The sequence below is a fragment of the Phyllostomus discolor genome, chromosome 5 (assembly GCF_004126475.2).
Source record: "Phyllostomus discolor isolate MPI-MPIP mPhyDis1 chromosome 5, mPhyDis1.pri.v3, whole genome shotgun sequence".
NCBI classification, from domain to species: Eukaryota; Metazoa; Chordata; class Mammalia; order Chiroptera; family Phyllostomidae; genus Phyllostomus; species Phyllostomus discolor.
Window position 1 is genome coordinate 175,065,184 of NC_040907.2, and position 23,962 is coordinate 175,089,145.

The 23,962-nt window shown below is 56.9% G+C and overlaps 1 protein-coding gene across 1 annotated transcript; it reads left to right on the forward strand.

Moving 5' to 3' along the window:
• The first annotated feature begins 7,584 nt into the window (after positions 1-7,584).
• LOC114497239 (cytochrome P450 2E1) lies at positions 7,585-21,987 on the forward strand. The gene is given in 10 exon segments (XM_028512888.2): positions 7,585-7,720; positions 7,722-7,802; positions 8,916-9,075; positions 13,375-13,524; positions 13,797-13,957; positions 14,374-14,550; positions 15,506-15,647; positions 20,151-20,338; positions 20,824-20,965; positions 21,716-21,987. Coding segments are annotated over 10 exon segments (1,488 nt in total). The 5' UTR covers positions 7,585-7,624; the 3' UTR covers positions 21,907-21,987.
• The last annotated feature ends 1,975 nt before the right edge of the window (positions 21,988-23,962 follow it).

Genomic DNA, 23,962 nt, shown 5'->3' on the forward strand with positions numbered 1-23,962 from the left:
TCCGTCCGTCCGTTGATTCATCTGAGAACATCCCTCAGACGCCCACCATCGCCCAGGCCCCGTTTCTGGGCCCTGCTCTGCCCCACCCCGGTCTGACGTGGGTGCTGAGTGTTCCACCTGTCCTCACCCACACCTCTCGCCCGGGGTGGGGCGGGCTCCCTATGAACCAGTCCCCCGCCACTGTCCGTGTGTGGCCAGACAGCCCTCCCCCGGCTCAGGTCCTGTGCCCAAGTCCCCACAACACTCATGCTCCCCCGCGCAGGTGACCCCCCCAGCCCTTTATGACTGCCCCTTCCTGACCATGGCCTCCCGGGGAAAGGTTTCTCTGTATCCTCTTCGCTGGGTGGCTCTGGGGCCGCTTTGCGCCTGACCACGCCCACTCTTCCCAGTCGGCGTCCTGGGGGCACCAGGCCTCACTGCCCTGTGAGCCCCTCCCTGGTCGACAGGGTCTCCCAGGGTGGCTGCCCCCCACCCCCCCAGACCCTGTCCTCCCCCTGAGGGCCCACCTTGCAGCCCCCGCAACCCCGTGAAAGTGCGTCCTGCGCTGCGGCCCAGCCCCGCCGGGCGGTCGGGTTTTCCTCCCCGGAACCTGCAGTGCTGGTGGGCGTGGCCTGCCGCCGCCGCCGCAGCGAGCTTCCACGTGTCTGCAGACGCAGGGAAAGTTCGCGCTCCTTCCCCTCCAAAAGTAAATAAACAAAGATTTCACAAAACTGAAGTGCTGTGTAGACTTGGTGTCCCTGGGGCATGTGAAGTGCACCTGTGCCTTCCCGCACGGGACGTGGCTGCGCCCTCCTCTTCGTCAGGGACGCCACTCGCCTGCGCCTGCTCGTCGGGACGCGCTCCGGGCTCCCGCCTGAACAAGGGCCGTTTCTCTGTCTCAGGTTTGTCTCCTGAGGCAAACGTGTGTGTGCCTCCCGCGGGGAAAGGCCCGTCATCGCCAGGCTGTGAGCCGGCGTCTCCTTCGGAGTCCTGGGGAGATGGCCAGCGCGCGGCATCGGGAGGCCCCTCCTGGGGGCCTCAGTGTGCACTTGTCCACCAAACACCACGGACCGGAGGGGGGACTGGGAGGCTCGGCCGCCTGCCGAGACAGAGGCAGCGCCAGGTGCCGGGTCGGAGGACAGACACATGTGATCCCTGCTCCCTTTGAAGTAGGGACCTTGTTCCCGGCCCACGGTGGCGTGCCCTTTGGACACCGGAGTGTGTGTTCTCTGCTGCTGTTGTACTTGGAAAAGGCTTTTGGCTTTTGTCAAGGTCGCTGTTTTAACCAAGAGTGCACTGACCCTGCACGCTTGCTTGCCTCGATGTCCGGGGTCTCAACCCTCTCACCACACGGAGCAGAGCTGCTTCCAGGATCCAGGAGAGGCGCCCTAGGCCCGCGCTCCTGACACACTTCCCACCCCGTCCCCGCTGCCGGCCCTGCTTGCCCCCGCGGCGTCCGTCGTGTGCTCCCCTGGCGAAGGGCGAAGACACTGCAAAGTGACTGTTTCAGGGCAGATCGTTGACGAGGTGGCTATAGGAAGCTGAAATTGGTTTATGAGAGATAAGAAAATATCTATTAACAAACTTAAAGCCAATATTCTGAAACTAAAATTTCTGGTAGTTGAAGTGGAGTGGTATATTGCATAAAAAGTTATGTTTTATATTAATCTTATATTTATTACATTACATTGCATCATATGATATGATGTTATACTCCATTACTTTATATTGTATTGCATTATATTACATTACAATGTGATCTACATGAATATATATATTTTCCAAAACTATGGAAGCAAAGCAGCATACCTGAGAATACCTATTTAACACACACACACACACACACACCAGAGGAATGAAGGACCAGAACAGACTAATAGCCATTAAATAAGATGCAAGACCAAAGGCCTTGCTTCTCACGGAAGCACTCAAAAGTGTCATTCATCGTCTTCCACAGACATGTGTTCTGGGCCTAGAAATCGGTGCATTTCGGGCACCAGAAGTGTTGCGGCCAGAGGCCCCAGAACCGCAGAGCCCGGAACCCGGCCTCAGACCAGCGCTGCTGCGCCTGCTTGCTAGCACCTGACTCTGGCCCCGCCCCCGGCCCCGCCCCCGCTGATACGCAGACGTCCTGGGGGCTGAGCAGGTGCAGCCCTGCTGGCCCCACCCCCACAGTCTGTCTCACGCCCTCCCATCAGAGCCAACGGGGGGTGGGGGGACCAGCAACCCGGAGAAAGGCTGCGTGGACCCTGCAGGCATCGGCCCCGGGCAGGTCTAGCAGACAGAGGAGAGAGCAGAGCCCTCAGGCTCCACTCTGGGAACGGGTCCTCCCCTCCTTCCCAGTGGCCACGGGAAAGACAGGAGCAGGAGCCACAGAGGCAGGACCCGCGGGCCAGCTGCGTCGGTCCCCCGCTCCAGGTGCAGAACACCGAAGGGGTGCCGGGACCCCCCGTCCCGCCCGAGCTCAGTGCCCCTTTCGAACACAGGAGAGTCACGTAGCCAGCACCAGGTCCTGACAGCACCTTTAGATGCGGAGTGAGGAAGGGCTTGCTGCCTCGCCAGCAGAAGGAACTGGGCTAGAATTCAGTATGTGGGGCGTGGCCTCGATTTTAAGTAGACAGGAGCCCGCCAGGTGATCTTTCCGTTGTCAGCATGGAAGATTTCCGCGGCACACAAACACGCACGGCCCATAGAAAAGCACAGAATCATGACGCAGAAACGAAGATCTCCCCTCTGTCGCCGGTTAGAAGACAGGAGCCCCGGCCTGCGGAGCTCTGTCATACGATGGTCCCCTCCCGCTTCTCGGAGCTGCCCCTGGCCGTCACCTCTAACCTCCTGATGGGGACCCTGCCGGAGCTTCGGCCGGGGTCGGGCCTCCCCGAGAACCTGTTCTCTGGGACCTTAAATAGGGGTGGGCTGCCTCCCACGTCAGCCTTTTATTCTTCAGGTGGACCCCCCTCCTGCACCCCCACAAGGCCGACATAGGAGTGTGGGTCAGGCCTGGGCGAAGGAAGTGATTAGAGACAGACGACGTAAGTCACCTGGAGTCTGAGGTGTTCCCAGGTACGTCCAGGTAAGACCTCAAACACACAGGGCCCACCCGAATCAGCTCATTGATTTACAGCAAATCTAAGGAAAATTCTAATGTAATTTTTAAAGAATTCGATGAAATGATTCTGAAGAATAATCATCCCCTAATTTCCTACAATAAAATAATACCTTTTTTATAATCAGAGGTTAACTTTTTCAAAATTGCTCAACGGTTCCCTCCCTTGTTTGCCTCCACCGGTTGTGCCAGCTGATCTGACGAAGGGGGGTCGAGTTCAGGCCGTGAATTTCCATCCCTGGCCCACGAGTTTGCTGCTGGTGACTCAGGTGCAATTGGGGCTGCCAGACTCCCCTTTGATCAGATGTTCAGGGAACCGAACCCGGGGTCGGACACTCTGCCCTGGGGGCAATCAGCAGGAAACTGACGCGGCTCCCACCCCAGACAAACCCGCGCACTCCTAACCCAGACCCTCCCTGTTCAGCTCGAGTCCGAGTCCGAGTCCGAGCACAGGGCGGTCCCCTCGTGGCCGCAGCTGGCAGGAGCCCATCAACCCCCAAACGCTTTCCCTTCTACAGCCATCGGCCAGCTAGACTGAAGGACGCTGCCGTCTGCAGGACTTACTGTGGGGGGCTCAAATGTTGTGCCGTTCACGCACACATGCTCACCAGCAAGAAAGCCCGTCTGTTCTGTGACCCTTCCTCGTCTGGGTGCTAGAAACCGCCCCGGGTGGGGAGTTCACGTGCTGGGGAGGCGCGCGCGCCCGGAGAGGTGCGTAGTCCCACTGTGTGCAGGCGCCAGAGCCCCCGCCCCCGCCCACGTAGCATCGCACACAGGCATCTCCCCGGCCCCATCTTCTTGAAACTGTCCCCCTGCGTCTGTTTGGGGAGCAGCAGTTCCCTTACTCCCTCCACATGTCGTCTCCCGTGGCACCGAGCCGTGTCCGAGAAGCCCCTCGCCTGAGGACGGCTTTGCGGTGGGCTCGAAACCCGAGCAGCCGGCGTTCCTGCTGCCGGTCACCCGCTGACCCAGTGGGCAGAGGCTGGGATGGGATGGTCAGGGGCCCTTTATTCAGAGGGCCAGCCACCCAAGAAGGCGGCAGGTGATGGGCCCCAATGGACCGTTTTCACATCTTGTTTCAAGCCGACCTTTGCACAAGGAGAAGGAAGGGCAGGTAAGGGGCTTGGGGGAAAGGTTGACGGGTAAGAGTTGCAGCCCAGCAGGTGATTTTGCTAGTGCCGTATTTTGCCATGTATAACGCACACTCATGCTTTTGGCCCAAACTTCCAGGAAAAAAATCTTCTGTTTTAGTTTTTTTAATTCAATTATTTATTTCTATTTAGATACCTGTTTTTTTGTGTGTTATAAAGGAATTTTAGCATTTATTTTTGAACACGTTATGGTATAAGAAAGTTTGTGTAACAAATAATTACAGCCCTGACTGGTGTGGCTCAGTGGATTGAGTGCCAGCCTGCGAATCAAAGAGTTGCTGGTTCAATTCCCAGTCAGGGCACAGGCCTGGGTTGTGAACCAGGTCCCCAGTGGGGGCACACAAGAGGCAACCACACACTGATGTTTCTCTCCTTCTCTTTCTCCCTGCCTCCCCCCCTCTCTAAAAATAAATAAATAAAATCTTTAAAAAAAACCCAAGGAATTACAAAACACAAGAGCAGATACTAGGTACCAAAAATGTTATGTACCCGTAACAAATTCCTGATATTTACACATCATAGAAGGCCAAGAAGTCTTCATCACTGTCACAATCAGAAGTATCGTCTCCTTCAGTTTCTGCATCACCAGTGTCTTCCTAGGGTCCCTTTCCTCATCCCCGTCAACCTCACCGTCCTCAGCGCCATCCACAGCGCTGCTGATGCCACGTTTTTAACCACTTCACAGCCACTTCCTTCCTGATACTGTTCCATGAGCTCAGGGTCCGGTCACAAACCCGGGCAGTGGATGCTTCCTCGATCCTGCCTGTAGCTACGTGCGAGGTCGTTACCAGCTGACGGCATCCACCACGTCATTCTCCCCCCATCAGGGCCCTAGAGGGCTTGTTTACTGACACGTTAAGAGGTTGTAGGTGGCTGCTTAGCCACCAAGCATCACAGCAAGCTGGGTTTTCACGTCCTCCGCGATTGCTTTTGCCGTTTGTGTAACATGGGCTTTGAGTGGTAAGAAACAAGCAAAGCTGGTTTCTTAAGTAATCCTCCAGGCCTTCGTGAGCAGACTCTGCTGAAACAGACTTTCATGCCTTCTTCATTCCTCCATCCTTCTTCACGCACGTGGACAGCAGTGCTTGGAATCTCTTTTTCCGGAAACGTGTTTCTTTTAAAGACGACCACAGGTGGGCCCTGGTCCCGCCTGCACAGCAGGCTGGACCAGCAGTGACGTGTGTTTTCTCCCGGGCCCTGCTGCCGACAGCCGCGGCCTTTGCTCCTCTGGCGTCCGCGGTTCTGGGGACGGCACGTCGGGTGTGGGTGGGGCCTCCTCCACGCTGGCGATGTGGGACAGCTCCAAGTGGTAGGTCTTCCAAAGACTGATAACATAAGAATGAAATCTCAAAACTCGATTCTCATAGGCTGCTGGGAGTTTTTTGGCAAGTCGTCCTCACGCTCAAACCTCTCTCCGCTTTGGAGACCCCCCGAGCGCTGCCTCCTTTCGCCTGGGCACCTGGAGAAGCCTTCCTCCTGTTGCCCCACGGTCCGACGGCACCCTCCGTGGGGGGAGGTCCAGAGGGCCTCTCAGCAGCTCTGTTGCCACGCTTCCCAGCACACCTAATAACCTTTAGCTTAAAGCTTGCAGTGTTTTGACCTTTTCTAATAATTTCTCCCGCCTGAAGTGTACGAAGAGAAATGTCGTGCTGCTCACCATATGGCAACGACGCCGGCATCACCCGTCTTCTCAAGCGGATGGCAGTCGGCATCGCGTCTTACTCTGTGGACAACGCTACGTCGCTCTGGGTTTCATTTTGTCGAACTGTTGGCTGATGCTGCTTTTGTTGCAAGTTCGTCCCAAGTTCAACAAGACTGATTACCATATTCCAGGGTATTATTTTGCATACAAATATGGTTATTGCTTTCTAGAGTTACACCTTTAATGTAATGTATCAGCATACATAAAAGCATTAAAAACAGTTGTATAGATGTAGAATTAGTACTACCCATGTATAATGTGCATCCTTATTTTTTCCCTCAAAAATTTGGACAGAAAAGTGTGCATTATACACGGCAAAATATGGTACTTCTTTCTTGGTTGATCAACAACTCTTGCCCTGGCTGGTATGGCTCAGTGGACTGAGTGTGGCCTGTGAACCAAAGGATCGTATGGTTGATTCCCAGCCAGGGGACATGCTTGGGTTGCGGGCCAGGTCCCCCGTAGGGGGCGTGCAAGAGGCAACCACACATGGGTGCTTCTCTCCCCCTTTGTCTATTCCTTCCCCTCTCTCTAAAACTAAACAAATACAATCTTAAAAAAAAAAAACAAACTCTTTAATCCCTGCCTGGAACACAGTAGCTCAGGTACCATCTCCAGGGCTTGCAGACCCCTGGGGCACAAAGGCCGAACTGCTTGCCCACCTCCCGGAGCCACGGGTGGGCCGTGCACTGCAGTTCCCGGGACAGTGGCTGTCCACCTGCTCCAGGCGCTGCAGCCTCTCCACTGCCACTGAAGCTGGACTCTGCACTCTCGAGCTCTCCTATCAGACTCTCTTGGTTTCTGTCTCTGGAGCCCCCAAGACCCCAGTGTCGTTCCACGATGGGATTCCCACCCGCCGTGGAGACCCGGGTCGGATTCTTGGCCCATGCCCCCGGCTGTCTGTCCGTGCCTAACCTCTTCAGGTGTCTGTTCTGGGAGATCCTGGGAACCCGGGTTGCCTGTAACAGCCCCAGGTCCGGGTGACTCTGGACGCTGGGTTTACTGATGTGCATGGAAAAGGGGCTTCCGGAAAATCTAACGCAAGGAAGCTGCCAGGGCGGCCCGGTCACCAACCCCTCGCTGGGCAGGCCGTGTGGGGAGTCACCCCTCAGGCCTACAGCTTCTCTGGTGAAAGGTCATGTTTGCTAAGCAGCCCCGTCCACCGTTCGTGTGCATTCTGTCACCACACCTTGGAAATGCCCGAGCGATCGTCTCCCCAGACATCTCCGAGGAGCACCATCTCGCTGACTCTCCTGTGACCCTAGGCCTGCCTTGCCCCATCCCACCTTCACCCAACCCCCCTCTGTTCCACCTGAACCCAAATGCTGAAAAGAAGCTGCACACTGTCATCCTTGCAAGTATTTTCCTCAGTCTGTTGAGATCTTGCTCCCAGGTGTAGCCTCTGTTCGGCTCAGATGAGTTTACATAAAACTTCTCCATGGGTCCGGGGACCCTCGAGTCAGCACTGACGTCACGCAGACGTCAGCAGTGTTGACAGGCCCAGATGCCGCCAGAGGCGCAGCCCTGGGAGGACGGCAAACAGCAGCTAATCATAAACCAGCGTCCGGGGCCAGAGGAGAAGGGCGGCGGCAGTGGATGCTGGTCCTCCTCCTCCTCCAGGGCGCACTATAAAGCTTGGCCTTCCCCGGGGTGGGCAGAGACACCCCCGCCACACGCACAGGCGGCATGGCTGTCCTGGGCGTCACGGCTGCCCTGCTGGTGTGGGTGGCCACCCTGCTGCTCCTCTCCCTCTGCAGGCAGGCGCACCGCCGCTGGAAGCTGCCCCCCTGGCCCTTTCCCGCTGCCCTTCTTCGGGAATATTTTTCAGTTGGAACTCAGCGATATACCGAAGTCCTTCACCAAGGTGAGGGAAGTGCGGTTGATTTGGGGAAGGAGAATTGGGGAGTTAGACGTAGTATTTGTGCTTTCAACACACTGCAGACCAACTGTTCTGTATGGTCTGAACGGACAGCAGTGTCCAGGAGTGATACTCAAAACACCCAGCTAACGGGGCGGCCTGGCCTTGGGGCCCTGGAACGGGCGTAGGCTGCAGACGGCCCGAGGGGGGTCCCTGCCTGAGGCGCATGCTCACTGAGGCCCCTGCCTGAGCCGCGTGCTCACTGTCTCACTGGCGGCTGGCTGGGTGAGGCCAACTCGGTGCGTGGCGTCCACCTGGAGTTCTCCGTAGATGCCGAAGAACAGGGAAAAGTGAGGTGCGTGGCCAGTGGGCCCGTACCTTCCCCTACGGTTGCCGGGAACAGTGAGTGAGCGGACAAACCTGAACGCTAAACGAGCTGAGTCCCGGCCGGTGCGGTGCATGTGGTTGGAGCGTCGTGTCGTGGGCCAAAGTGACTCGGGTTTGATTACCGGTCAGGGCACATGCCAGGTTGCAGCTTTGAGCCCCAGCCAGTCAGTCAATTCTTCTCTCTCTGTCCCCTGTTCCTTTTTAAAAAGCAATGAAAAAAAATGTCCTCAGGTGAGGATAAACAATAGAAGAAGAAACAACTGAGTTGATAAATCTACTCAGGGAGTCGATAAGAGAACTGCACAGAACACAGGGGAGGTGTGGAGAGGGTTTTCGCTCGGGGCGGGGGGGCACTGACAGGGCTCCATGTGCCATGGGAGGTGGGCTCCCGGGGGTCTCCCTGCAGTGCCCGGGGCCCATGACCTCGACTGGAAACAGCAAACACTGCAGGTGCCAGGGCAGAGGTGGACGAAGTGGCTTCGGGGGAGAGACACGAGAAGCAGACCCACGGGGTGGGGGGATTAGCCACAGCCAGGTGGGTATGGCTGGGGGCACAGGTGCACTGGAACCAAGTCCCTGCAGGGTCTCCCCCAGCGAGGCTGCGCTTAGACAGTCCCTGGGTCCCTCTGGGTCCTCTCGGTCAACAGCAAGGACTCGGGGGGTCAGTGTGAAGCATGGCCCTCCCGTTCCCCAGCCCCCCGTGACCTTGCTCCCCGCTTGCCGGTCTCGCAGCTGGCCGAGCGCTTCGGGCCGGTGTTCACTGTGCACCTGGGCTCCCGCCCCGTCGTGGTCCTGCATGGCTACCAGGCGGTCAGGGAGGCCCTGCTGCAACACAAGAACGACTTTGCCGGCCGAGGAGAGTACGTCCTGTTCCGGGAGCACAAGCACAGAGGTACCTCCCAGCCTGCACGCTGCCGGCGGTGGGCTCTCAGGGCCTGACAGGGGCTGCCCCGCGGCGACAGGAGTCCCGGAGAGGGTGGACAGGGGAGCGGGTGCTCAGACGGTGCGGGGCACGGCTGATGTGTTCATTCGCCTGGCCCGCACTTTCACGAAAGCCTCCGCGACACTCTCACCCCGAAGGACCAGGGCCCGCCGCACCCACAGCCTGTCAGCAGGGCAGCGACTGTTACAGAGCGGGGTGATGGAAGGGGGGTCCAGACGGGCCAGCAGACCTCGGGCCTCCGGGGCCCCCAGTCTCCTCCACGCTGTCCCCACTCACAGCTTCAGCTGCTCCTGGGCGTGGCGGCTCCAGCCTCTGGGGTCCGCTCAGCATGACCAGCCCTGAAACCTGCCAGACGCTCTGAGGGTCCATGGGGCTTTGCTCAGCTGCGGTCCGGGGCCTCCATTGGGGGGGGCCTCGGGTGCCCCACCTGAGGCTGTGCCCGGAGCAGGACGGGGGTGCTGAGTGCAGCCCGGCTCAGGATGAGTCTCCCACGGGGCGGCCCCCTGAGCCTCACCTCCCTGTCCTGTGTGCCTCACGTCTCCCCAGCCCCGAGTTCCCCTTTTCCAGAAAACACGCTGGTCACTGCCTGCAGCCGGAGGAGGGCTGGGCCTGGGCTGTGAGTGGCCTGTAGCTGAGTGTTTTCCAGACCCTGCCTTCTCCGTCTGCTGGGGTGCCCTGGAGCCGTGGGGGACACTGCCGGCTGGGGGCCCCCTTCCTCAGCTGCCGCCCCAATGCTCGCTGCCCCGACCTCCACCTTCCTGCTCGTGCCCCACGCACTCCCTGCGGGTGAGGCCTCGTGAGATCCGAAGCAGATCAGAAATGGACAGTGTCCCGTCTGCCGCACGACACGGGGCAGCCTTTGCTCTTCCTGAATCAACTTTGGTAACAAGTTTCTAGAAAACGTTCATCTATTTCACGTGGAGTCTTCAAATGGACACGTGTGCGGCTGGGCCCGCTGCCCTCACCCGATCCGTCCACTCCCCACTTCCCGGGTTCTGCGGCACGTGGCGGGTTTGTTGCACTTCTCTGGGTTTGCAGGAGCACGACCGGCCACCTCAGCCACTGTCGTGAACAGCAGAGGGCGTCCTGCGGTCCCAGAGTCCTCTGCCGCCGCCCCTGGTCCCCGGCGCCGGCCCGGAGTGCAGGCAGGCTGCACCCAAGGGGGCTTCGCTGCCTCCTGACGGGCGGAGGGGGGCGCTGCAAAGCCCTGCCTTCAGCCGGGCCGCGGACGTGCCCGCGACGCGGACGCTCGTCGGCGCACAGTGGTGGGAGCACGGGCTGCGTGTGCGCGCGCGCGCGAAGGGCCCGCGCCCTCATCCAGGCAGACTTCGGAAAGCTCTCACGGGGGAGCCACTTCCATCCTCGTTTCAGCCGACTGGACCCCACCCGGGGCTGGCTGCTCCCGGCTCTGCGCTGGCCGGCCCCTCGGTCCGCCTCCCCGCCTCCGCCTCCCGCGCCTCCCTCTTCCTTCTCTGCCTCGGCGTCTGTCCCCGCCTCTGCGTCCCCTGCCTGCCTGTCCCTTGCTACACCTCTCTTCCTGTGACTGCTTTTAAACCAGAAGATGTGTGGGTTTTATTGTGAAGAATGCCGTTAGCAACAGTCATTACTATACCCACATTCATTTTAAGCCAAGTCTTTATTATTTCTTGATGTGTTCATTTTTAAAGAATATATTTTATTGATTATGCTATTACAGTTGTCCCATTTCCCCCCTTTATTCCCCTCTGCCCTGCACACCCTCTCCCACCTGCATCCCCCCTTCAGTTCGTGTCCACGGGTCGTACATACTAGTTCTTTGGCTTCTGCATTTCCTGAACTAGTCTTACCCTCCCCCTGTCTGTCTTCTACCCACCATCTATGCTACTTATTCCCTGTACCTTTTCCCCTTCTCTTCCCACCCCTTCCCCACTGATAACCCTCCATGTGATCTCCATTTCTGTGGTTCTGTTCCTGTTCTAGTTGTTTGCTTAGTTTTTTTTATGTTGTTAATAGCTGTGAGTTTGTTGTCGTTTTACTGTTCATATTTTTGATCTTCTATTTCTTAGCTGAGTCCCTTTAACATTTTATACAATAAGGGCTCGGTGATGATGAACTCCTTTAACTTGACCTTATCTGAGAAGCACTTTATCTGCCCTTCCATTCTAAATGAGAGCTTTGCTGGATAGAGCAATCTTGGATGTAGGTCCTTGCCTTTCATAACTTGGAATACTTCTTTCCAGCCCCTTCTTGCCTGTAGGGTTTCTTTTGAGAAATCAGCTGATAGTCTTATGGGAACTCCTTTGTAGGTAACTGTCTCCTTTTCTCTTGCTGCTTCTAGGATTCTCTCTGTAATTCTAATCTTGGGTAATGTAATGATGATGTGCCTTGGTGTGTGCTTCCTTGGGTCCAGCTTCTTTGGGACTCAGCTTCCTGGACTTCCTGGAAGTCTATTTCCTTTGCCAGATTGGGGAAATTCTCCTTCATTATTTTTTCAAATAAGTTTTTAGTTTCTTGCTCTTCCCCTTCTTCTGGCACCCCCATGATTTGGATGTTGTAATGTTTAAAGATGTCCTGGAGGTTCCTAAGCCTCTCCTCATTTTTTAAAATTCTTGTTTCTTCATTCTGTTCTGGTTGGATGTTTCTTTTCTTCCTTCTGGTCCACTCCATTGATTTGAGTCCCAGTTTTCTTCCCATCACTATTGGTTCCCTGTACATTTTCCTTTATTTCACTTAGCATAGCCTTCATTTTTTTCATCTAATTTGTGACCATATTCAACCAATTCTGTGAGCATCCTGATTACCGGTGTTTTGAACTCTGCATCTGATAGGTTGGCTCTCTCTTCATCACCTAGTTGTATTTTATCTGGAGCTTTGAACTGTTCTTTCATGTGGGTAATTTTTTTTTTTTTTGGCACACCTGTTGCCCAGTGAGGGGCGGAGCCTTAGGTGTTCACCAGGGCAGGGCAATCCGGGTCTGTGGGGGAGGGGCCCGAGAGGGAACAGTGTGGCTTGCTCTGCTTTCTGCTGGATTTCAGTCACTTCCCCTGCTGCCCACAAGCAAAGTGGACCCTTCTGGTGCTGATTCTCGTGTGGGTGGGCTTGTGTATATTCTAGCACCCTGTGGGTCTCTCCGTCAAGCTTTCCCATGAGGCTGGGAGTTTCTCCTGCTGCCGCCTCAACCCCCACAGGTGTTTTCAGTCAGAGGTTTGAGGCTTCATTTCCCCGAGCTGGGGCCCTGGGTTGTGCAGTCTGTCTCGCTCCCCAGGTGCTCCCCCCGGCTCATCTGCGTGCCCAGTGTGGGACTGCCTGCTCCGCCAGCTTGCTGCCCGTCCCCGCCCCTCCTGCTGGTCTGGATGGATGTGTGTTGTTTAACTCCTTGGTTATCAGACTTCCATACAGTTTGGTCTTCTGGCAGTTATGGTTACTTTTTGTTTTTAAATTTGTTGTTGTCCTTCTTTTGGTTGTGCGAGGAGGCACAGCGTGTCTACCTACGCCTCCCTCTTGGCCGGAAGTCCCTGTGACATTTTGAATGACTTGCCTGCCCCCGGCTGTGGCCCACCAAGCCCTCCCTGGCAGTGTCTCTGATCTCTGGGCTCGGGTGCACAGCTCTGGTCCCCACCTCCTGGGGGACACTCTGGTCCCTCTCGTCCTTTGCTCATCCCCCCAACTGCTGGGTCACCAGGCTGGCGACTCCGATGGAAACCTGAGTTTGGCACGCTTCCTGGGCACGGACACCGCCAACCCTCTCCTCGCTGCGCAAAGCCCCATGGGAACCTCAAGCTCAGACCCGCAGACCCGCCCTGGGACCCCCAACCCGGCTCCTTCTTGTGCTCAATTTGGCGCCTGGCTCTGCCCCTGCTGGCTGCGCCCCTTCGTCCTGGGCTCACGGGGAGGGCAGCTGCTGCAGGTCCTCCCCAAGCTGCCGGTCTGTGCGCCAGGGCGCCTGTGGCCTCCACACTCAGAAGGACACTTTGTGGGGCGCAGGCTTGCAAGTTGAGGTGTCAGCGATGTGAAGGCAACAACTCAAAAACGGGGGGGTTTGGGGGGATTCCGTCCTAGACTGGAAAGGGGTGACAGGCATGGTTCTCTGTCCTGGAACCAGTTTTAAGTGCAGTGGGGCCGGGAGCCACGGGCGAGGTGGGCAGGGACCCCACGAGCTGTGCCCGCGCCGCGCTCCAACCGCGGGTCTGCGGTGGGTCCCCGGCTGCCCTGACGCGCGGTCGAGGTCTGGGCATTGTCAGTAACTCCTCCGCGGCCCCTGCTCCCTAGGGGTTACTTTCAACAACGGCCCGAGCTGGAAGGACACCCGGCAGTTCTCCCTGAGCATTCTCCGAGACTATGGGATGGGGAAGCAGGGCAACGAGGCCCGGATCCAGAGGGAGATCCCCTTCCTGATGGAGGCGCTCAGGAAGACGCAAGGTGCGTGTGGCACCCTGGCCTGGGCCCGGGACCTCAAGTGCTCGCAGGGAGGCCGGCTTCCCAACTCGGGGTGCTCCCTCCCACGCGGGGGAGGGGGAGCAAGAGTGGCGACACGTGTGTCACTGTTGCATCCAGATCACTGAGAGGTAAAGAGACCCAGTAGGTGCCAGCACCCCTACCTTTTTCGTGAACTGCCAGGTTTTCTAGGGCGTCTCTTCACAGCAGCCGAGGGGCCAAGCAGTGCTTGAGGCTCACCCGCTCCCGTTTTCCAGGCCAGCCCTTCGACCCCACCTTTCTCCTGGGCCGCGCCCCCTGCAACGTCATCGCTGACATCCTCTTCGGCCGGCGCTTCGACTACGAGGACGGCACCAGCCTGAGGCTGCAGCGCATGTTCAACGAGAACGCGTACCTGGTCAGCACGCCCTGGGCGCAGGTGACGCCCCTCCCCGCCTCTGTCCCGAGTCCGCTCGCGTCTTCAGCTGCTGAGCTCACTAGGACCAGGGCAGGGACGCTCCCAGGGTGTGGACAGACAGGCCTGCACACTCCTCCCGGGGACGCCAGCCCGGTGCGGCCCTCTGCTGCGCCCGGGACACTTAATGTTTCACTCCGGCAAATCGGTCCCGACCGTGCGAGCGACACGTGGGCCGTGGGTTCGAGTTCCGCACAGACAGGCCGCCTGACAGAGGGCTGCCCAGACGGTCCCGGGGGCCGAAGCATCAAGCAGGACACAGTAGTGGCAGCCCTAGATTTAGCTTCCGAGACACGTCAGTCCAGCACACACAATTATGTTGCATCCAGAGAAATAAACATATGTAGTAAGACGCTCTCTCTCGCTCTCCCTCTCTCCAGGTTTATAACTTCTTTGAAAGCTATCTGTGCTACCTGCCCGGGAGCCACAGAAAAGTACTGAGGAACGTGTCTGAGCTGAAAGCCTACGCCTGGGACAGAGTGCAGGAGCACCGGGAATCCCTGGACCCCAGCTGCCCCCGGGACTTCATCGACTGCCTGCTCATGGAGATGGAGAAGGTGCCCGGCCCCGGGCCCCAGCAGCCGAGTGCTCGGCTGCTCTGCGTTGGCTGTGGGGAGGAGGGTGTTTCTCTGGTTTATATTGTCACCGGCACTGCTGTGACGGTGCCCAGACTGCCCACATGGGTCCGTTCCGACGCTTCCGGTTTCACACAAACACACCAGCTTCAGTGTGGCCACCGCACGCCGCTCGCACACGGCCGGCTTCCCTGGCCCCTTCAACGCCGCACAGCTGTGCCCTGGGGACACGGACAGAGGCTGTGGAACACGCGCTGGGCCCCTCACACCAGCTCCCTCCCTGCCGTGCGCCCTGCCCCTGTCTGTGCCTCATCTGGGGAGAGCCCCTCGGCGTTCCCCCTCTGCTTGCGGACCCCGGGTTGTGCACGGCGCCAAGGGGGTTCCTCGAGTGCTCGGCAGTTCTGAGACGGTCGGCTGGGCTGTCGACCTGACAGCCCCTCGGGACCCCCAGCTCAGGCTGGTCACGCATCACCTCTTTTCTTTGATGTCACGTGTGGCATTGGAACAGCAGGTGACTTCCCAGGGTGACGGCCCCAGCAGCTGGACCCCTCACTGCCCTTCCGGAGGCTCAGCTGCCCTGTGACTCCCCTGGGTGGTGTGCAGAGGCCCACAGCTCAGCCCCAGGCTGCTGGAGGTCGCGATGCAGGACTGGCTGAGCCACGCCTTCCTGGAGCAGGCTCCGCCCTCTAGAGGCAGCCCAAGCCCCGCACCTGGCACAGGCACAGGCCCTCACCTTTCCGGGAGGCTCAGCTCCCTGGCCGTTCGGAGGAGGCAGCTGTGCCACCACAGGACAGCCTCGTGCACACCTGCCCGTCCTCCCTGTGGGGCTGGCGGGGCCAGGGCTGCTCTGTGGCGGAGGGACGGACGCCAGGGTCTCCTTCTCGTTTGCCCGAAGACGTCACCTCACTGAGTCCCCATCTGTCTGTGACACCCACAGCGACAGTACAGTGAAGAGCCCGGGCACAGCTTGGACAACATCGCTGCGGCTGTGGCCGACCTGTTCTTCGCGGGGACGGAGACCACCAGCATGACCCTGAGATACGGGCTCCTGATTCTCCTGAAGCACCCGGAGGTCGAAGGTACGTCCAGTCACGGGCAAGGGGCCCGGGGCTATGTGGCCGTCTCAGCTGGACGGCCAGCCTACAGCATTTAGGTGTCGGCTTTCTCCTGTAAGTGGCACTGCTTGTCAGCCCTTGCAGGACTGACGTGGGGTCACTGGACAAATTCTCGGGGGGTGGGGGGAGTGTCTTTGTACCCGACAGCTGCCCGGCACCCCTGGCCAGCAGCCCCCCCACACCTCACTGACACCCCCGAACTCAGCGGAGGGAAGCCCCGCACCAGCGTGGAGCACCGCACCAGCGTGGAGCACCGCAGAGCACCGAGGTGCGGCCCGCGTTCTGCGCTGGGGCGGCGCCCGTTTGTGGTGCTGACGATGATCTCCGCGCCGCCCCTGAGTGGCCGGCTGCCTTCCAGGCCGCCGGGGTGGCTTCGTTCCAAGGAGCTGCCCACCACCCGCAGCCGCACTCGCCACTGCTGGTAGTAGTGGGACTCCTGCCGTTTGCCAGGCATGGGCCCAAGCCCTTTAAGACACTGTCTGACACCGCCTGAGGGCAGCTGTTACAGGGTGAGAATTAGCTTCCCCAGGTGCGCGGATGCATGGCCGTCCCGGGCCAGGGCTGCTCCGCCGGCACCCCGGCACCGCGGCACCACGGCGGTGCTCTTCCTTTCCAGTGGGAAGGGGGGGGGTGAGGGCCGTGGGGCGGGGCCCTGCCCAGGCCTGTGGTGGCCCTCGGGGACTTCTGACCTCGCTGCCTCGGGGACCATAGGCTCTAAAGTGTTTTACGTTGTTAATTATGAGAAATTTCTAATATAAAGAAAAAGAAAGTAAGTGAGAGACACCCATACACCCACTGCCACATCTCACACGTGCGCACACTCTGCAGTCCGCTTCAGGGCTCTTGAACAGAAAGTGAGTCCGGAGCCAGTGCAGCCCCTCTTCCTGCCTCCGGTCCATCTCACTCTCTCAAGGGTCAGCCTTCAATCCGTCCTGTTGTATGTGACTTCAGTTTTTACCCAGCTACCAAACTGTACGTAACTTTGCAGTTCACTCAACATATTGTAAAGGCCCAGGGAAACCAGGAACCCAGAGAGGACAAGCAACTTGCCAAAGGTTGCCATCGCCCCTGCCAGCAAGATGGGGACCTCCAGACCCCTGTTCCCAGAGGCTCTTCCAGCAGTGGACACGCGTGTCTGTTTCCACCCTGCCGTTCGCCCGCACGCTCCTTACAGGCACGCAGCAGAGCAGCCCAAGGTCATCGTGCACCTGGAGGTTTCTCTCCTCATGGAAATTCGTGAGACCCTGCTGACGTCTTCTGCTTCTGCCATGAGGTCAAGGCCTGGGTTGGTCCCGGGCAGCGGAGACACTGGAGGCCACAGGGAGCCGGGTGGCCGTGGTAATAGGGTCTGCAGCCCGGTCCCCCTGCCGCGATGGTGCCCATGACTTCAGCCCCCTCTTCTGTGGCTGCGGGGGCGCCGTCAAACCCGACCACCCTGGGTGCCACAGAGGTGCCTGTGACCCTGGCAGCAGCAAGGCACCGGCAACCTCAGAGGCATTAGGGGTCAGCAAGGGCCCGGGCTGCACCTCCGGCTGAGGCAGTGGAGGGTGCAGAGGGCTGGCTCCGAACTAGAACCCAGGCTCTCAGGTAAGAGAAGCCAAAAATGTGGGCTGTCCTGCCCTCTACTGGAAGACAAGAGAATGACCTCCAGTTACCAACCTTCCGAACTCTCCGAAAGTAGGGGCCGTTCCTAACCACGAACAGTGTTTGCTACTGAGAACACGGCGGCAGAGGAAGAACTCATCGAACACCACGAAGAATCATGCCAGCGGGGTGGACGGTTCGCCAGAACGCAAACCGAAAGCCCCAGAAGGGTGCGAGCTAGTGGAGAGCAAATGCAAAATAGCTCAATGAGGAAACTCAGAAAGACTGCTCAGCGCACTCAGGAGTGAAGTTAATGAACAGAAGCAACATTTTACCAAAGAGGCTGAAACTCTGAGAAAGAACCAGACAGGAAATCTGGGGCTGAGGAACTCCGTGCATGAGACTTGGGTGCAGCCGAGAGCACCCGAAACGGGGCAGAGCTCGTGGGAGGGAGACAGAATCCAGCAATGAGTCACGTGGGAGAGGAGAGAGACCTGAGGCTTTTAAAAATGAAGAAGCTCTGGGAGAACTATTTGACTCCTTTAAAATAAGAGGCAACACAGAAGGGTGGGCATCCCAGAATGAGGGCAGAGTGAAAGGGGACAGAAGACTTATTTAGAGAAATAACGCCCGAGAACTCCCCAAAGCTGGGGGAGGGCTGGCACAGCGAGCAGTCAATCACCTCAGTGCGGGAAAGCCTTCTCCAACATGTTGCTTTAAAGCCGTCGGAAGTCGGTGATACAGAAAGACTTCAAGGGCAGGTGGGGGGAAAGACAGCAGCCCACAAAGGCTGACCCTGTTAGGCTGCTGGCAGATCTCTCAGCAGAACTCTGCAAAGCAGGAGAGAGAGTGGTGACAGATTAAAAAGTCTTGCAACATACAAACTGCCAGCCAGGAAGATTCTATCCCTCCGCAAAGTCATTCTTCCGACGCGAAGGAGAGACCAGGAGCTCCCCAGACAGATGGCGGAGGGAGGGTTCCGCCGCTGGACCTGCTCTGCAGAAAAGGTTGGAAGGAGCTCTTCTACCTGAAATGAAAAGGCAAAACCACACAAAACGGTGAGTAAGGAGATGGGTAGATGGACAGAATCAGAAAATTGCAAAGCTGTTTCAGAATACAGCATAAAAGTTAAAGGGAAAAGCATTAAAAATAACTATAACTGTTTTAATTGGGTAAGAAGCTCACAACATAAAAAGGGATAGTTTGTGGCAACAAACTGTCGAAGGAGAGGAGGGAAAGGGCAAGACATGTATACATATGACAGTGTTAGGAAAACTGGACAGCCACATGCGGAACAATGAAACTAGGCCACAGTGCTGTGCCATACACGGAAATTAACTGAGTGGATTGAAGACAGGGATGTAAGACCTGAAGCCACAAAATATAGAAACTATGTGCTAAGCTCCTTGGCATCACTCTCAGTGAAGTTTTGATGGATTTGACTCCAATAACGAGGGAAAGAAAACAAAAAATAAACAAACAGGACCACGTCACACTAAGAAGCTCGTGCACAGGAAACTACCAACACAATGAAAGGCAACTCACGGAGCGGGAAAGGCATTTTCGAATCATGTATGTGATAAGGAGCGAATATCCAAAATATATAAAGAACTCATTACGACTCAACAACAACTGAACATCCCGACCTAAAAATGGACAGAGGACCTGAATAGACATTTTTCCAAAGAAACTTACAAGTGGTGACCGGCACATGAAATGACGTTCCACATCGCTGATCGTCAGGGAAATTCAGGTCAGCAACACAGTGAGGCACCCCCTCACACCTGTTAGGGTGGCATTATCAAAAAGACGAGACATATGGAAGTGCTGGGGCGGACGTGGAGAAAAGGGGACTCTCTCTCACTGTTGTCGGGAGTGCAGGTTGTCGCAGCCACTGTGGAAAGCAGTGTGGAGGTTCCGTAAAAAAGTAAAAGTAGAATAACTGCACGATCTAGCTATTTAACTTTTGAATATTTATCCAAACACTGTAAAGCCGCTACTGTACTTTTCTGACCATAAGATGCACCTAGGTTTTAGAGGAGGAAAATAGGAAAAAAAATTTTGAAGCAAAAAATGTGGTAAAATATTTAATAACATAAATAACATAGTATTTCACCAATTTAAATGTAAACAGAACTCAATAGCAGCATTAACAACTATTATTCCTCCTAAATTGGGGAGGGGTGCATCTTATAGTCCAAAAATATGGTAATTTTAAAAATATGTGCACCTCCACATTCACAGCAGCATTATTTACAACAGCCAAGATATTGAAACAACCCAAGTGTGTGTCGACAGATGGATGAAGATGTTATTCGTAGCAAATATATATATATATGTATCAATAAAAATGCGACCTTGCCATGTGTGACAGCATGGGTGGACCTTGAGGTTACCATACTGAGAGAAATAAGTCCAACAGAAAAGGACAAATACCCTATGATTTCACCCATATGTGAAATTTAAAAAACCAAACCAAACCAGAGGGATCTCAGAGACACAGACAACAGATCGGTGGTTACCAGAGGGGGGACGGAGGGAGCAGCGGTTGGGGGGGGGACTGGAGAGCGGTGGGTGGTGGCAGACTCGGTGGTGCCCATGATGTCACACGTGCAGGTGCGGAATTCTAAGGCTGCACACCTGAAGCATATAAACCAATGTCACCTCAGTGAACAATTAAAAACGGATGGATGCCGAAAGGTGCTGCAGACTATCCCCTGGCGAGCTCAGCTCTGACTGACTGGCGTGGGGGAGACTTAGGCACCCGACAGCACGAGGCTGCTGGGAGTGCGCCGTCAGCACCTACTGAGTGGACGGCGGGCTGTCTGGGAGCGCGGCCAGCCCAGAGCCGGTCCTTCACACCTGCCCATCCCTATGTTGCAGAGAAACTTCATAAGGAAATCGACAGGGTGATTGGGCCAAGCCGAGTCCCCGCCGTCAAGGACAGGCTGGAGATGCCCTACATGGATGCTGTGGTGCATGAGATCCAGCGCTTCATCAACCTCCTGCCCTCCAGCCTGTTCCATGAGGCAACCCGGGACACAGTGTTCAGAGGATACGTCATCCCCAAGGTCAGGTGTGAGCTGGGCTCCACAGCCCAAGTGCTGTCCCAGCAGCTCAGCTGCTGTCCTGCCCAGGGGCAGGACGGAGGCCCAAGGACGCCTCCCTCTGGCAGATGTGGCTGGGCCACACCCCCACGCCCCAGAGCGCTGTTCCCCCAGAAGTCCCCACACGGACCTCGTGACCACAGGAACGGGGAAGTGTGGGAAAGGGGTCCCTCCAGTAGCCCCCGGGGTTGGCGGTGTACTCTAACACCAGAAAGCAGGCAATACAAGTAACACTCGGCCCTTCACTCCTCTAAAAAGCTTAGAGCTCCCACTAACCCTTTAGACCTGACCCCTGGCTGCTTTCTGTCTGGCCCGTAAGCAAACAACTTCCTCAACTGAAACACACTCTTTTGTGTAAGGTAAAACTCAAAACGCCCTTCTTCACTGAGGGCCTGCAGATCAGAGCCCTTGTTTTGCGAACGTGACTGAGACGGCCTTTATTCTTCCAGGGTACAGTTGTCGTTCCAACACTGGACTCCCTCTTGTTTGACAGCCAAGAATTCCCTGATCCAGAGAAGTTTAAGCCAGAGCACTTTTTGGATGAAAATGGGAAGTTCAAGTACAGTGACTATTTCAAGGCCTTTTCCACAGGTAAGAAGGGTTCAGATGCAGCACCCTACCCAGGGAGTTGTCTGGGATTCCTGCCCTCCACTCCACGTGTAATCTGCCGCCACCCCAGGCCTGCACCGTGCCCCCTACTTGTACCTGCAGTGTGACCCCCCTGTGCTCCTCTCTGTTCAGAGCAGGCAGTGACATCTTTTCACCAGAAGTCCTGGGAGTGAGGCGTTGGGATGAATTATCTTTCCATACATAGATATTTCACTTCATTCAGAGCTGTAACTCTTTACTTGCTAGGACTTGGTAAAAAAAATCTCTCAGAGCTGTAGTACCTCCCTCTCTGCAGGGCCACCAAACAGAATACAACAGGTGGTTCCCTGGACTCGTCACGGGCCCATCCGGTCTTTCCTGGGCTGTCAGCCCAGGAGCCTCGGTCCCGTTCCCAGGGCCCCTCCTTACACGTCACTGTGACGGAAGGTCCAGGACCAACTTGGTGCTTCAGCACCCACGCCACAGTGCTGGCTTCTTTCCCGTAGGGCACAGGGGTGACCACGGGGCGGGTGGAGACTACTCTCCAACCTACCAGGGGTCATGCAGCTGTGTCCTGGTGGCTGAGGTGTGAGGCTGGTCCCTGAATATGGGTCACTGATGCTCTCACCCTGAATCCAGGCTGTGCTCCCTTCCCATGGGCAGAAGGGGTCCCCCCTGCTGAGGGTGGCAGCTCTCCCCAGCCCCCCGACCTGGCTCTCGCCTTAGTGTCTCTTGTGTGCATCACCACTGCAGGAAAGCGGGTGTGTGTCGGAGAAGGCCTGGCTCGCATGGAGTTGTTTCTCTTCTTCACCGCCATTTTGCAGCACTTCAGCTTGAAGTCTCTTGTTGCGCCCGAGGACATTGACCTCAGCCCCATCGTCAATGGGTTTGTCAGCGTCCCGCCCCATTACACGCTCTGTGTCCTTCCCCGCTCGCAAGTGTGAGGCACAGGTGCTCTGGAGACGGTGCACAGGCATGAGGGAAGCCGCTCTCTGCTGACCGCTGGGTGGGCAGGGTGGGGAGGGAGGCCAGGCCTCCCCGTGCGGCACATACCCCAGCCTCAACAGAGCGGGGCACGTCCAAAGCCAGCAGCTGCAGCATCTCCCGGCCTTTCTCCGGCCGGCCATCCTGCCTCCCTCTCATGGGGGTCCTCCCAGGCCACCCAGGGCAGCCCCCCCATCTCAGGATCTTCATCACACATTCTGAGGCCCCCTTGCCGAGTAAGGTACCGCATTCGAAAGTTCCTGGATTAGAATAAGGATGCCATTGGGCCCACTGTTCCGCATTTTATCCACCACGGGGTGTGACCCAAACCTGAGTTGGACAAACTGGCGAACTAGTCAACTGCAGAAGCCCTGCCCCTGCCACTCCTGCTCTGGAAGGAGCCTGCCAGTCTCATCACACCACGCAGAATAAACTCTTCCTGCCGCAGACAGAGACCAGAAAATGCCGTTTCACTTGCTTTGGCGATTTTAATGTGAGAGAATGCCTTAGGGAAATTCTGAAGTGCTGCTCCAAGGGGTGGGAACAGTTGGGAGGGAGTGGGGGCCCTTTGAGCATAAATGTGCAACCAGCCCAGGCAGGGGCATTTGCCTGAAGGGTCCAGGCGGACTCCTGCTGGGCTGTGGTGCCAGCCCGCCTCTGTTGGCAGACGGCCGACTCCTGTATGTTCACAGGGCTGGCTAGCTCTCTGGCCTCTTCGTACAAGGGCAGCAATCCCATTAAGGGGGGCTCCACCCTCAGGACTAAGGACCTCCCAGTGGCCCCACCTCTTACTGCAGTCATGTTGGGATTAGGGTTTCAACATGCCCCCAGCCCCCAGGATCCATGTGCTCACATGCAAAACACATTGACCTGATCCCAACAGCTCGAGTCTGAACCTGCTGCACATCCACCCCGAAGCCCGAAGCCCCAAGCCCCGTTTCAACACCCCTCACATGAAGTGGGGCGAGACTCAGGGCACAGCTCGCCCTCACGCAGCCAACATGCGGCTGGGGGCTGTGTTGCTGGTGTCCTTTGAATGTTGGGTTTTTTGCATTTCTTGCACTTACACACCCATTTTACATTCATCTGTACTTACACAGACCTAAAACATGTTTATTGAACTTGCAAAGGACTCACGTGTTACTATGGGCAGAAATGGCACCGTTACCATCAGCTCCCAGCTCACAAACACATCCTACCTCCACTTGTGTGGGGCTGCCCGAGTTCCTGGGAACTGCACAGTTTTGGGGGCTCATGTACACCTGTCATTACATTAATTCCTAGATGCATGGTGTTCTATGCTACTGTAAATACTATTTTTAAAACTTCCTTTTGCCACTTGCTGCCTAAGCCCGGCATGCCTGCAAGTGGCTGCGTTGTTTTGCTGGAGCAGGAAGTGCAGCTGCCCCGTACAGACCTCTGACCCAGACTCGAAAAGTGCAACACTAGTGTGCGCTGAGCTCGGGCGTCGCTCACACCGTCTTACTGCTGTTCACCGAGAGAAGAAATGCAGGACTGCCCCGGCCCTCAGCTCGTCCTGGTGAGGGCACAGGCAGGCTGTTCCGCAGCAAGAACATGGCTCCCCAGGTCTGAGGTGTCCTGTGCACGGGTGCACAGGTGGTTCCCGACACGAGGAAGTGCGGCTGTGAGCCACGCAGAGGAAAGCTGCACCTGTGCCCAGCGTCCCGAGCAGTTGCTATGAGCAGCGTCTGGCCGAGAGGCATGCCCTTACTTGAAAGCTACTGTGATACTTGGCCGTTTTCTTGCAATAAGCTGTAGACACCTCAGCATGGTTACTTTAGGTCTTGCACCCTGATACAGGCACATCAATTAGATTTTTTAAAATACTGACCTCTATTTAGCAAACTTTTGTACCCAGCCATTCTGTAACGTATCTGTAGACTCACCTCTGAGGCACATTAGCAGAAGTTCTTCTGCTCTTGGGTTCCCGCTTCACTGCCTGGAACTCCCAGTGGGCGGCCAGTGTTTGAACACACCCGGCGTGCCTTACACATC